Source organism: Tachyglossus aculeatus, chromosome 23, assembly GCF_015852505.1.
Source record: "Tachyglossus aculeatus isolate mTacAcu1 chromosome 23, mTacAcu1.pri, whole genome shotgun sequence".
In the NCBI taxonomy this organism is placed as follows: domain Eukaryota; kingdom Metazoa; phylum Chordata; class Mammalia; order Monotremata; family Tachyglossidae; genus Tachyglossus; species Tachyglossus aculeatus.
Window position 1 is genome coordinate 16,601,137 of NC_052088.1, and position 14,698 is coordinate 16,615,834.

At 48.3% G+C, this 14,698-nt stretch overlaps 1 protein-coding gene across 1 annotated transcript in view; it reads left to right on the forward strand.

Moving 5' to 3' along the window:
* Nucleotides 1–2,134: 2,134 nt before the first annotated feature.
* The window catches only part of MSH3 (mutS homolog 3), a 132,018-nt gene continuing 119,454 nt past the window's right edge, over nt 2,135–14,698 (forward strand). The window contains exons 1-4 of the mRNA XM_038765562.1: nt 2,135–2,329; nt 9,082–9,205; nt 11,312–11,532; nt 13,679–13,894. Of these exons, the coding sequence (XP_038621490.1) occupies nt 2,135–2,329; nt 9,082–9,205; nt 11,312–11,532; nt 13,679–13,894 (756 nt within the window). The remainder of the gene's footprint in view (nt 2,330–9,081; nt 9,206–11,311; nt 11,533–13,678; nt 13,895–14,698) is intronic.

A 14,698-nucleotide genomic window follows, 5' to 3' on the forward strand; every position in this document is an offset into this window, starting at 1 on the left:
CGCCCCACCTCCCGTCCCGCCCCCACCCCTCCGTCCCGCTCTGTGATTGGTGGAGCATCCCGCCCCCCCGTCTCGCCCTGGGATTGGTGAAGACTCCCGCTCCCCGCCCCGCCCTGAGATTGATGAAGCCTCCCACCCGCGCCCCGTGATTGGTGGAGCCTCCCGCCCTCACCTCCTCGTCCCGCCCCGTGATTTGATTGGTGGAACCTCCCCCCCCCCTCCCCCCCGTCTCCCGCTCTGTGATTGGTGGAGCATCCCGCCCTCCCGTCCCGCCCTGGGATTGGTGGAGCCTCCCGTCCACCCGCCCCCCCCGCCCCATCCCGCCCTGAGATTGGTGGAGACTCCCGCTTCCCGCTCCCCGCCCCGTCCCGCCCTGGGCTTGATGAAGCCTCCCACCCGCGCCCCGTGATTGGTGGAACCTCTTGCCCCCCCCCTCCGCCCCGCCCCCACCTCCTCGTCCCGCCCCGTGATTGGTGGAACCTCTCGCCCCGCCCCGTGATTGGTGGAACTTCTCGCCCCCCTGCGTCCCGCCCCCACCTTATCACCCCGCTCCGTGATTGGTGGAACCTCTCACCCCCCCTCCGTCCCGCCCTCACCTCCTCGTCCCGTCCCGTGATTGGTGGAACCTCTCTCCCCTCCCCCGTCCCGCCCCTACCTCCTAGTCCCGCCCCGTGATTGGTGGAACCTCTCGCCCCCTCCGTCCCGCCCCACCTCCTCGTCCCGCCCCGTGATTGGTGGAACCTCTCGCCCCTCCCCCCGCCCTGCCCCACCTCCTCGTCCCGCCCCGTGATTGGTGGAACCTCTCGCCCCCCCTCCGTCCCGCCCTCACCTTCTCGTCCCGCCCCGTGATTGGTGGAACCTCTCGCCCCCCCCTCCGTCCCGCCCCCACCTCCTCGTCCCTCCCCGTGATTGGTGGAACCTCTCGCCCCCCCTCCGTCCCGCCCCCACCTCCTCGTCCCTCCCCGTGATTGGTGGAACCTCTCGCCCCCCCTCCGTCCCGCCCCACCTCCTCGTCCCGCCCCGTGATTGGTGGAACCTCTCGCCCCCCTCCCCGTCCCGCCCCCACCTCCCCGTCCCTCCCCGTGATTGGTGGAACCTCTCGCCCCCCTCCCCGTCCCGCCCCCACCTTCTCGTCCCGCCCCGTGATTGGTGGAACCTCTCGCCCCCCCTCCCCGTCCCGCCCCCACCTCCTCGTCCCGCCCCGTGATTGGTGGAACCTCTCGCCCCCTCCCGTCCCGCCCCCACCTCCTCGTCCCGCCCCGTGATTGGTGGAACCTCTCGCCCCCCCCTCCGTCCCGCCCCCACCTCCTCGCCCCGCCCCGTGATTGGTGGAACCTCTCGCCCTCCCTCCCGTCCCGCCCCGTGATTGGTGGAACCTCTCGCCCCCTCCGTCCCGCCCTCACCTCCTCGTCCCGCCCCGTGATTGGTGGAACCTCTCTCCCCTCCCCCGTCCCGCCCCTACCTCCTAGTCCCGCCCCGTGATTGGTGGAACCTCTCGCCCCCCCCGTCCCGCCCCACCTCCTCGTCCCGCCCTGTGATTGGTGGAACCTCTCGACCCCCCCCCCGTCCCGCCCCCACCGCCCCGTCACGCCCCGTGATTGGTGGAACCTCTCGCCCCTCCCTCCGTCCCGCCCCTACCTCCTCGTCCCGCCCCGTGATTGGTGGAACTTCTCACCCCCCCTCCGTCCCGCCCCCACCTTCTCGTTCCGCCCCTTGATTGGTGGAACCTCTCGTCCCTCCCCCCGTCCCGCCCCACCTCCTCGTCCCGCCCTGTGATTGGTGGAACCCCTCTCCCCGCCCCCTCCGTCCCGCCCTCACCTCCTCATCCCGCCCCATGATTGGTGGAACCTCTCGCCCCTCCCTCCGTCCCGCCCCCACCTCTCGACCCGCCCCGTGATTGGTGAAACCTCTCTCCCCGCCCCCCGCCGTCCCGCCCCCACCTCCCGTCCCGCCCTGTGATTGGCGGAGCCTCCCTCCCCGTCCCGCCCTGTGATTGGCGGAGCGCCAAGCGACGCGCCGGCCGCGAGGCGCACGCGGGCGGCGGAGGGTCCGGGTGTCCCGCGCGCATGCGCAGGCCCGCCGCCTTTCGCTGGTCAGTCGGTCGGTCGGTCGGTCGCCTCAGAAGCGCCCGCGGATGCGGCGGCGGAGGACGGAGGTCGGGGCCGCTCCCCCGGCTCCCCCGGCGGCCCCCGTCAGGCAGGCGGTCCTCAGCAGGTTCTTCCGGCCGGCGGGACGTGTGAGGGCCGGGCCCCGTCACCCCGGCGACCCCCGTCACCCCCGTGACCCCGGTGACCCGCCGGCCTCGCCTCCGTCACCTCAGCCGTGCCCGGTAAAAGGGGGGGGCAAAGGACCTAACCCCCCCCCCCCCCCCCCCAGCAGCCGGGCCCACTGCAAAGAGCCCCGCCTTTGGAGCCAGACCTCATGGCTTCAGTCATTTAGTCATTCAATCCTATTTATTATCATTATTTGTAATAATAATAACGATGGCATTTATTTATGCCATTTATATAAAAGGCATTCATCCCTTTTAGACTGTGAGCCCACTGCTGGGTAGGGACCGTCTCTAGATGTTGCCAGCTTGGACTTCCCAAGCGCTTAGTCCGGTGCTCTGCACATAGTAAGCGCTCAATAAATACGGTGGATGATGATGATGATGATTTATTAAGCGCTTACTATGTGCCAAGCACTGCTCCAAGCGCTGGGGAGGTTACGGGGTGATCAGGTTGTCCCACGGGGGGCTCACAGTCAATCCCTTTTAGACTGTGGGCCCGCTGTTGGGTAGGGACCGTCTCTATATGGTGCCAATTTGTACTTCCCAAGCGCTTAGTCCGGTGCTCTGCACATAGTAAGCGCTCAATAAATACGATGGATGATGATGATTTATTAAGCGCTTACTATGTGCCAAGCACCGTTCCAAGCGCTGGGGAGGTTACGGGGTGATCAGGTTGTCCCACGGGGGGCTCACAGTCAATCCCTTTTAGACTGTGGGCCCGCTGTTGGGTAGGGACCGTCTCTATATGGTGCCAATTTGTACTTCCCAAGCGCTTAGTCCGGTGCTCTGCACATAGTAAGCGCTCAATAAATACGATGGATGATGATGATGATTTATTAAGCGCTTACTATGTGCCAAGCACCGTTCCAAGCGCTGGGGAGGTTACAGGGTGATCAGGTTGTCCCACGGGGGGCTCACAGTCAATCCCTTTTAGACTGTGGGCCCGCCGTTGGGTAGGGACCGTCTCTATATGTTGCCAATTTGTACTTCCCAAGCGCTTAGTACAGTGCTCTTCCCACAGTAAGCGCTCAATAAATACGATTGATTGGTTGATTGAATCCCCATTTGACAGATAAGAAGAAGAAGAATGATGGTATTTGTTAAGCGCTTACTATGTGCTTTGCAATTATTGCCAATTATTATTATTACAAGGTGATCAGGTTGTCCCACGTGGGGCTCCCAGTCTTCATCCCCATTTTACAGATAATAATAATAATAACAGTGATGGTATTTGTTAAGCGCTTACTATGTGCCAAGCACTGTTATAAGCGCTGGGGAGGTTACAAGGTGATCAGGTTGTCCCACGGGGGGCTCCCAGTCTTCATCCCCATTTTACAGATAATAATAATAATAATAACAATGATGGTATTTGTTAACCGCTTACTATGTGGCAAGCACTGTTTTAACGCTGGGGAGGTTACAAGGTGATCAGGTTGTCCCACGTGGGGCTCACAGTCTTCATAATAATAATAACGATGGTATTTGTTAAGTGCTTACTATGTGCCAAGCACTGTTCTAAGCACTGGGGAGGTTACAAGGTGATCAGGTTGTCCCACGGGGGGCTCCCAGTCTTCATTCCCATTTTACAGATAATAATAATAACAATGATGGTATTTGTTAAGCGCTTACTATGTGCCAAGCACTGTTCTAAGTGCTGGGGAGGTTACAGGGTGATCAGGTTGTCCCACTTGGGGCTCACAGTCTTCATAATAACAATGATGGTATTTGTTAAGCGCTTACTATGTGCAAAGCACTCTTCTAAGCGCTGGGGGGATACAGGGTGATCAGGTTGTCCCACGGCGGGCTCACAGTCTTCATCCCCATTTTACAGATAATAATAATAACAGTGATGGTATTTGTTAAGCACTTACTATGTGCAAACCCCTGTTCTAAGTGCTGGGGGGATACAGGGTGATCAGGTTGTCCCACTTGGGGCTCACAGTCTTCATCCCCATTTTACAGATAATAATAATAATAATAACAGTGATGGTATTTGTTAAGTGCTTACTATGTGCAAAACACTGTTCTAAGCACTGGGGGGATACAGGGTGATCAGGTTGTCCCACTTGGGGCTCACAGTCTTAATCCCCATTTTAAAGATGAGGGTACTGAGGCACAGATAAGTGACTTGCCCAAAGTCACCCAGCTGACAATTGGCGGAGCCAGGATTTGAACCCACGACCTCTGACTCCAAAGCCCGGGCTCTTTCCACTGAGCCACGCTGCTTCACTGAGGCACAGAGAATAATAATAATAATGTTGAACAGTCCTCATCCCCATTTTACAGATGAGATCACTGAGGACCAGAGAATAATAATAATGTTGGTATTTGTTAAGCGCCTAGTATGCGCAAAGCACTGTTCTAAGTGCCGGGGAGGTTACAAGGTGATCAGGTTGGCCCACAGTCTTCGTCCCCATTTTACAGAAGAGGTCACTGAGGACCAGAGAGTAATAATAATAATAATGTTGGTATTTGTTAAGCGCTTACTATGTGCAAAGCACTGTTCCAGGTGCTGGGGAGGTTACAAGGTGATCAGGTTGTCCCATGTGGGGCTCACAGTCATAATCCCCATTTTACAGATGAGGGAACTGAGGCCCAGAGAATAATAATAATAGTAATGTTGGACAGTCTTCATCCCCATTTTACAGATGAGGTCACTGAGGACCAGAGAATAATAATAATGTTGGTATGTGTTAAGCACTTACTATGTGCAAAACACTGTTCTGAGAGCTGGAGAGGTTACAAGGTGATCAGGTTGTCTCCCAGGGGGCTCACAGTCTTCACCCCCATTTTCCAGATGAGGTAACTGAGGCCCAGAGAAGTGAAGTGACTTGCCCACAGTCACACAGCTGACAAGTGGCGGAGCCGGGATTTGAACCCATGACCTCTGACTCCAAAGCCCGGGCTCTTTCCACTGAGCCACGCTGCTTCTCCATTTATTGAGCGCTTACTGTGTGCAGAGCACTGGACTAAGCGCTTGGGTAGTCCAAGTTGGCAACATATAAAGATGGTCCCTACCCAGCGGCGGTCTAGAAGGTATTTGTTCAAATCCCGGCTCCGCCAATTGCAAGCTGTGTGACTCTGGGCAAGTCACTTCTCTGGGCCTCAGTTCCCTCACCTGTAAAATGGGGATGAAGACTGTGATTCCCCTGTGGGACAACCTGATCACCTTGTAACCTCCCCAGCCCTTAGAATGGTGCTTTGCACACAGTAAGTGCTTAATGAATGCCATTATTATTATTCCACCTCCTTCCTCTCCCCCTCTCCATTCCCCCCGCCTTACCTCCTTCCCCTCCCCACAGCACCTGTATATATCTCTGTATGTATTTATTATTCTATTTTACTTGTACATATTCTATTTATTTTATTTGGTTAATATGTTTTGTTTTGTTGTCTGTCTCCCCCTTCTAGACTGTGAGCCCGCTGTTGGGTAGAGACCGTCCCTATATGTTGCCAACTTGTACTTCCCAAGCGCTTAATACAGTGCTCTGCACACAGTAAGCGCTCAATAAATACGATTGAGTGTATGAATGAATGAATGGGAAGGTTACATGGTGATCAGGTTGTCCCATGGGGGGCTCCCAGTCTTAATCCCCATTTTACAGATGAGGTAACTGAGGCATAGAGAAGTTAAGTGACTTGCCCAAGGTCACACAGCTGACAAGTGGCAGAGCTGGGATTAGAACCCACAACCTCTGACTCCCAAGCCCGGGCTATTTCCACCAAACCACGCCGCTTCTCTTTGATGTCTTTGACATCTGTCTCCCCCCTCTAGACTGTAAGCCTGTTGTGGGCAGGAATTGTCTCTCTTTAGTGCCGAATTGTGCTTCTCAAGCGCTTAGTACAGTGGTCTGCACACGGTAAGCGCTCAGTCAATACGATTGAATGAATGAATGAACGAATCCCCATCTTACAGATGAGGTCACGGAGAAGGGAAGCGACTTGGCTAAGGTCGCGCAGCAGGCAGGTGGTCGAGCTGTGATGAAAAACCGGGTCCTTCTGAGTCCCGGGCTGTAGGAAACTAGAAATTAAAATCATCATCATCATCATCATCAATTGCATTTATTGAGCACTTACTATGTGCAGAGCACTGTACTAAGCGCTTGGCCGCCTAAACAGTTACACTGCCATTGACAGGTCTGGAACGGAGGGTTGACGTCGGGTGGACCCTGGAAAACTTGTGGCCCATCCAGTCCAGTTGATTCAATCCTATTTGTGGAGCGTTTCCTGTGTGCAGAGCACTATTTGGGAGAGGACAGCATAAACAGTAAACAGGCACATTCCCTGCCCACAGCATTACAGTGTGTGTGGGGAGGGAGGAGACAGACATTAATATCAATAAAATTACAGATATGTACGTAAATGCTGTGCGGCTGGGAGGGGGGAAGAACAAAGGGTGATACAGAAGGGAGTGGGAGAAGTTCACTGAAGAGAATAGCTGCTTGTAGCAACGCTACTGTCAGTGCTCCTTTCTCCTTGACCTCAAATTTACTCGCTGGACTTGAGTGAGCAACGAGTTTTGCCTTCCCCACTTCCCCCCCCCCCCCCATATTCATTTTTTTCCCCATTTCAGGTCATCTTTTACTTTTTCTTCTGGTACCTTGTTATCTTCGTTACCCCTTGTATGCACAGTCCTTCCTCATCTCATTGCCCTCATCATAATTTTAAATCATGGTAATGCTTGTTGAATTGATAGTGAATTTAAAGTTAATATACTTGAGATTATATATATTTGTGCTTGAAGAAGGTGCTGATAGCGTGAAATTCACTTCTGGGTGGATGAGTGACTGAAAAGGCCAATGTGGGACTCACAGTAATGACTGCACTGTGTGCACACAGAGACTGTCCTATGGTTTTTTTGTTTTGTTTTGGTCTTGTTTTGGTGTTTAAGCACCTGCTGTGTGTCAAGCACTGTTAAAGGCTGATGGTTAGACACATAGTCACGTTGGCCACAATCCCTGTCCCGTATATGTTGCCAACTTGTACTTCCCAAGCGCTTAGTACAGTGCTCTGCACACAGTAAGCGCTCAAATACGATTGATGATGATGATGATATGCGGCCGACAGTCTAAGAGGGAAGGAGGACAGCTCTTGAATCCCCATTTTACAGATGAGGTAACTGAGACGTAGAGAAGTTAGGTGAATTGCCTAGGATCACACAGCAGAGCTGGAATTCTGTGTACTTACTGACTCCCAGGTTTCAGCACTGAGGCTGTTTTACTGTATTGTATACAGTAAAATTTACATTTTAGAAAGTTTCCTCTTATTGCTTTGTTTTCCCATTTTGGGCTCACCACGCGGCAGCTGTTTGGGTATCTTATTGTTGTCGATTGCCTACTTTCTTTTCAAATGTCCCACCCAGTCCAGCTGTGTTCAGGTGAGCATAGCTTTAAGGCTAGGAGATTGACTTCACTCTAGGACTTTGTTGTTCGCTGTCCTTTTTTTAATCGTGATATTTATTATGCAGTTTAAGCGCTTACTGTATGCCAAGCATTACTATATGCCAAGCACAGTTCTAAGCTCTGAGATAGGTTGTCACGTTGGACATAATCTTGGTCCCGCAAGGGACTCACAGTCTAGACAGGGAATAGGATTTAATCCTCATTTTACAGTTGAAACTGATGCACGGAGAAGTGTCTTGCCCAAGGTCACACAGCAAGCACTTGGCAGAGCCAGGATTAGAACCCAGGTCCTCCGACTCCCAAGCTCATTCTCTTTCCACTCTTTTCTCTTCTGTGGAAGACCTTTTCATGGTTTCTTTGGCTTGTGAGCTAAGATACAAGCTTCTTCAGTTTGGGACAGACAGGAGGGGACTCATTTTTGTACCTCCTTTATTTAACTCCGTCTCCTGTCCCCAGGAATTTACTGGGTCCCAGCTCTCTCCCCCTCATCCCCCTTTCCATCCCCCCATCTTACCTCCTTCCCTTCCCCACAGCACCTGTATATATGTATATATGTTTGTACATATTTATTACTCTATTTATTTTACTTGTACATACCTATTCTATTTATTTTATTTTGTTAGTATGTTTGGTTTTGTTCTCTGTCTCCCCCTTTTAGACTGTGAGCCCACTGTTGGGTAGGGACTGTCTCTATATGTTGCCAACTTGGACTTCCCAAGCGCTTAGTACAGTGCTCTGCACACAGTAAGCGCTCAATAAATACGATTGATTGATTGATTGATGTCACCGTGTGAGCCGGGGCAGGGGGACCAGATGGGACGGGATACCCTCTAAAAGTGATGGTCCAGGCAGGCAAATGGATTGCAAATGGGCCTTGTGTTCTGCCACCAATGGCCAAAATATGCTTTTTATCGTTCTGACATCCAGTCAGGTCGCCATAGGCTTAGGGGAGGAGATGAAATTTCGAGAGTGTTTTGAATAGCAGAAAGGAGGAACTGGGCAGATTGGCTGGGGAAGGTTTTCTCAGCTAAACTGGACATTACCCTTAAAAGATCTTTTTTAAAAATTCCATATATTTGAAGTCAGTGACATTGCATTTCAGCATACATTTCATCATCATTAATAGCATTTATTGAGTGTCTACAATGTGCACAACACTGCATTGTTTGGAAGAATAGAGGAGATTTTAGAGTGTAGGATCCTAGCCTGCCGTCAAGGGGTTTACAGATCTAGCTGGAGAGCATTACAGATGGGAGGAGGTAATTGAGTATAAAGTTCTGCACGTAAATACCGTGAGGGCTGTGAGGACTTTGAGTGTTTAGGTGGTGTAGAAAGGCTGAAGTGACAATTGAGGGATATAAAGTGGGAAGATTAGAGATGAACATTTCTTAAATATTCGTTTTCTAGGCAGCTGAAATTGCAAGACTAACGAAAAGAGCTTCTGAAAACAATGGACCGATCAAAAAACGAGCCAAAACAGCTCAAGGAAATGGAGGAGAAAGAAGCGATATGGGTATGACTGGAAGTGTTGGTGAGTTCTGGGAAATTTATGTTAAATCTAACCCAACAGTAAACGTTTAGATTGTTACACGTTATTTCCCCTTTTCCAACGCATTTGAAAAAAATGTTAAATTAATGGTCATAATGGATCGTCAGGGTCCAATGTTTTGACTATTGTTCAAACTGACTAAGGGGATTATATTGAACCGTACACTTCTTTGCATTAGTGGACTAGTGTCATTTGAAATATTGTAGAATTTTGCAGCTGTGAAGTTTTCAAAATTAGTTCAGCATCGGCTTGTATTTTTTGATTAATCAAATACTCCAGCTGCTATGCTTGATTCTCTGATGATAGGATCTATTGAAATAACACTTAGAACAGTGCTTTGCACTTAGTAAGTGCTTAATAAATGCCATTATTATTATAAATAAATGAGACCTGGATTTGAGTGGTTATGTTTCAAATCCATGCGCAAAAACCCTAGTGCACCTGTCCCTTTAGAAGCAGTTCCCAGCCAGAGGTTGGGCATATATTTGAGGTGATTCTGAGGTTTAGAGCTGGTGAGAGGACAAAATAATAATAGTAATAATGGCATTTATTAAGTGCCTACTATGTGCAAAGCACTGTTCTAAGCATTGAAACAAACAGACTTCAGACCTGGGGAGGAGAGAGACTCAGGAAAGGAACCTCGAGTAGGGAAAGTTAGTTGAGCAGGAGAGTACATTCAACTCAGGAACTACATATGGAAAAAGGGCAAGATTATCGTGGGATTTGTTAAGCGCTTATTACGTGCCAGGCACTGTACTAAGCGCTGGAAGAGGTAATGCAGCAAGCAAAGTGGAAGGGACACTGGAGAGGGGTATTACTGTTTTTGATTTGCCCTTTAAATTATCTCTGAAGAGACAAGGTTCCATGTAGTGTCACTTGCTGAGCACATCATCAGTCGTATTTATTGAGCACTTACTGTGTGCAGAGCACTGTACTAAGCGCTTATGAGAGATCTTTTTGTAGCTAGTCAAGACAAGTCACCTGAAACACAGGTTAAGGTACCAATTTATTGTCATTTACTGTGCGGGCATTTTAGTCGGAGAACTTCGATCAGATTTGTTTTGCTATGTTATTCTCTTAGCAGAACGTTTCTGCTAATTTTGTTGTACTGCACTCTCCCAAGCACTTAGTACAGTGGTATTAGTAAATACTCAGTAATTACCATTGATTGATAATTACTTTCCCCTGTACTGTCCCAGTGCATACCATCTTTCTGGCCTTTTCTACTTCCGTTACTGCAGTGATCCTGCAGTGATGGTCTCTGCACCTTCCTTTTTATCCTGTACCTTCAAGCCCTTTCCTTTTCTCCCTGCCACATCTGGATGGCTCGGACTTTGCCACCTGGCACCCCGGTAGCTAGAGCTGAGGTTATTTTTGAGCATCTCCTGCCCTGACTTTTGATTTGGATCTGGATCCGAAACCATTGTAGGTGTGTGGAGCCGGTCTGTGGTGAGCAAGTTGCAATATGTTTCATTCTAATGTCTTTTATTTTCTTTGAAGTGAAGACTGGGTTGCCTGGGTTTCTTATAGGATACCTCACAAAACTGCAGTTTAGGGTCCTCAGAATAAGATTTTGGGGTAAAATATCTAGAGTTCTAAATGCATTCAGTCATATTTATTGAGCACTTACTGTGTGCAGAGCACTGTACTAAGCGCTTGGGAAGTACAAGTTGGCAATATATAGAGACGGTCCCTACCCAACAACGGGCTCACAGTCTAGAAGAGGGAGACGGACAACAAAACAAAACATGTGGACAGGGGTCAAGTCATCAGAATAAATAGAAGTAGAGCTAGATGCACATCATTTACAAAATAAATAGAATAGTAAATACGCACAAGTAAAATAAATAGAGTAATAAATCTGTACAAACATATACAGGGTGCTGTAGGGAGGGGAAGGAGGTGGGGGGGGGGCGATGGGGAGGAGGAGAGGAAAAAGGGGTAAATAGTAGGAGTAAATTATAACTCATACTCTGAAAATTATCCACTGTTGAACGTTATGTGTTACTCAGGAAGATCTCACCTTTCAAAGGATTTGATTATTAATTGACATCTCAAATAATATTTCTTTCCAACTTGCCAACCAAGAGCCAAAGAAATGTCTGAGACCCAGGGTAGCTTTAAAATCACTGGAAAAATTGAGAGAATTCTGCAGTGATTCTGAGCCTCCTTGCAGCAGAGCCCAAACCGAGCCTTTTCTGGGGAGGAGACCTGCAACTTTGGAAAAATGCACTGATTTTGAAGACATCAGCATACATTTAAAGAAGTCTGTAGGTTCTGAGGACTTCAACTCCCACAGGAATCAGAAGGTAAGTAGCTGCGGTTTTTTAAGTAAACCAGGGCAACTAAAATTAACTATTTCTGAGTCAAAGGGAACTTTCCTTCTCCAGGCCTTCAGAGTTGCACTTTTTTTTTTAATGGTATTTAAGTGCTTACTATGTTCCAGACAATGTGTTGAGCGCTGGGGTAGATACAGGATAACCATGGTGGATGTAGTCCGTGTCCCACATGGGGCTCAAAGTCTTAATCCCCATTTTGCAGGTGTGGTAACTGAGGTACAGAGAAATTGTGACTTGACCAAGGTCACATAGCAGACAAGTGGCAGAGCCAGGATTAGAAGCCAGGTCCTCTGACTCCCAACCCCATGGTTTTTCTACTAGGCTACACTGCTTCCCGTGAAACAAGTGGGCAGATATGTCTGTCAGATTACAGTGGAGGGAACTGATGATATCACTACCCTTCCATTGTCATTTGGAACCTGCAGTGGTCTAGTGTGGCCATGAAACTGTCAAGTCGGGTTTGGGTCCGGGCACATCATCCTGTCACTGTCAGTTCCCTCCGACCGTAAGCTCGTTGGGGGCAAGGAATGTGTCTGTTGTATCGTACTCTCGCGATTGCCTCGTATAGTGCTCTGTACAGTGTAAGTGCTCAATAAATACGATCGACTGACTGGCTACCAACCCTGGCCAAGATATTATTTCCAGCAGCACAGGGTTTTGATGCCCCACAGGCGTGAGATTGGGGAGGGGATTTGGGCATCGTGGGAAACACCATTTCAGGTTCCTTCTGGGCTCAGAATGGCCAGTGTCCGTGGAGGCATTTTAAAGCTTCAGATATGAAAATGCTTGCAGGGACTTGAGTAGTAAGGGACTCTGAATCCCAGAATCACTTCCTTGGAGTGTGTGTGTGTGTGTGTGTATGGAATCCAGGGCATCCTTGGAGTTGGATTGCTGGGTTTTTTCTTCAGTAACCTTCAGACACCTGCCTTGCCCACCCTTAGGAAAATCCTGTAATTTGGGAGGGTTTTTTTTAGTACTACTGCATGCCGGAGATAGAGAGTCAGCATTGAGCATTCTGATATTGACGCCCATAACAGTATGGTGGTGTTCACCTCTTTTTTTTTTTTTAACTGAACTTCTCAGAATAAAGTAGCATCCAGTATATTTCATCTGTACCTTTTTTCCAGATCAATCAATCAATCATATTTATTGAACGCTTACTGTGTGCAGAGCACTGTTCTAAGCACTTGGGAAATACAAGTCGGCAACACGTTATCTTATTCTCTGTCTTATCTGACTATTATTATGCTAAATATTAGTAACTTGCAGAGCATCCCATCTCTTTATGCCTAATGTTCTTTTCAGATATTACTGAAATTTTGTGATTTGTTTTACCCTTGAACTATATATGGAATGTTTGTAAGCAAAGAATGCATAAAAGTGCTACAAAGCTCAGCCATTCTCTTGAGATGTTCATTTCTTTTGTCCCACCCCCATAGTCCTATGGCGGGGGGAGGATTTGTAGATAAATTAAAAAAAAAAACCCAAAACCTTCTGAAGTAAGAATGCCTCCCAGTGAGATGATAATAATAATTTTTTGTATTTGTTAAGCGCTTACTCTGTGCAAAGCACTGTTCTAAGCGCTGGGGAGGATACAAGGTGATCAGGTTGTCCCATGTGGGGCTCACAATCTTAATCCCCATTTTACAGATGAGGTCATTGAGGCACAGAGAAGTTAAGTGACTTGCCCAAAGTCACACAGCTGACAAGCGGCAGAGCCGGGATTTGAACCCATGACCTCTGACTCCTATGCCCATGCTCTTTCCACTGAGCCACGCTGCTTCTCTAAGCAGCAGGTTTGCCATCAAAGCTGCTTCCCTCCTTCCCCTTCTCTGGATTGGGATTACCTTTTCTGCCCATAAAGTTTCCTCTGTTTAACCCCCTTTTAGCTCATCAGCCAAGTTCTCCAGAGATTTACTCTGTGATTCTGAGCCAAACTAGAAGTTTCCCCGATCTCCATTGCCTCCACAGGGCTGCGATCCTTTCTTGGGGTTAGCCTTGACCGAGTTTACTGACAGAAAGTGATTGAAAATATAATGTAAACCAAAAGCAGTTCAACAGTCAAATAATGTTTTATCTGTTCATATAACAGCATTTACCTCAACTTTGTTGATAGGAAGGATCACATTTTGGTCTTGGTCAATTTGCATCATCAAATAAAATTTGTGAAAACCTTCAAAATTCCTCCGACCTCAAGCTCACTAATAAAAGAACAAAAAGCATCTATACACCTCTAGAGCTGCAGTTCATGGAAATGAAACAACAGCATAAAGATGCAATTTTGTGCGTGGAATGTGGCTACAAATACAGGTTCTTTGGGGAAGATGCAGAGGTAAGTTGCTACTGCCAAACACCCAGAGTTTTTTCTATCTTTTTTCAAAAATTTTGTGCAGTTTTCTGACTTCTGTGAAATTATCATCAAAAAGGTGGGAAAAATATTCAGGTATCTGTTTTAGAAATGGACTTAGTTTTTTAAACTTTTAAATGAAGCCCTCACCCACCAAATCCAAGAATGTAAAAAAGGATATTAGTAGTACGCTAAAGTGTATCTGTCAGAAGTGTGAAACAAAGTAATTTTGTGTTATGTTGATGTTTTGTTTGACAATGCAGTCTAAATATATGGTTGTTGCTGTAGTTATGGATAATACAGTAGTGCATCTTACATAAGAAAATTAAGTAATATCTGATATTGTGGCATATGGCTTTTTAATAACGTAGATTTAGGCTTTGGCCTCACCCACTTTCATAAGGAACAATACCCAGCTGAGTGCAGATATTCCCTAGCTGTCCAAGAAAGGATAAATTTGTGTTTCTAGTTTGTAGTTATCAAAATATTAATGAACAGGATTGCTTTATTAAGATTTAATATGCTTCACCTCAAGTCCCAAAGGCAGTGGTCACTTTTCCCACACATTAAACAGTGCTCTGCACATAGTAAGCGCTCAATAAATACGATCGATGATTAAACTTAGGCACATAAAACAAAAAGACATATATTAGCTCTTTTTGTTCAGCCCCAGACAGCCTCGCCTCAGGCAAGGGCAGAGACAAACCCAGAGTTGTCTTTGAACTCTAGCCTTAGACACAGTACTTTAGCCAAGAGAACCACATTTTCCTCTCCCTCTCTGGTTGTCAG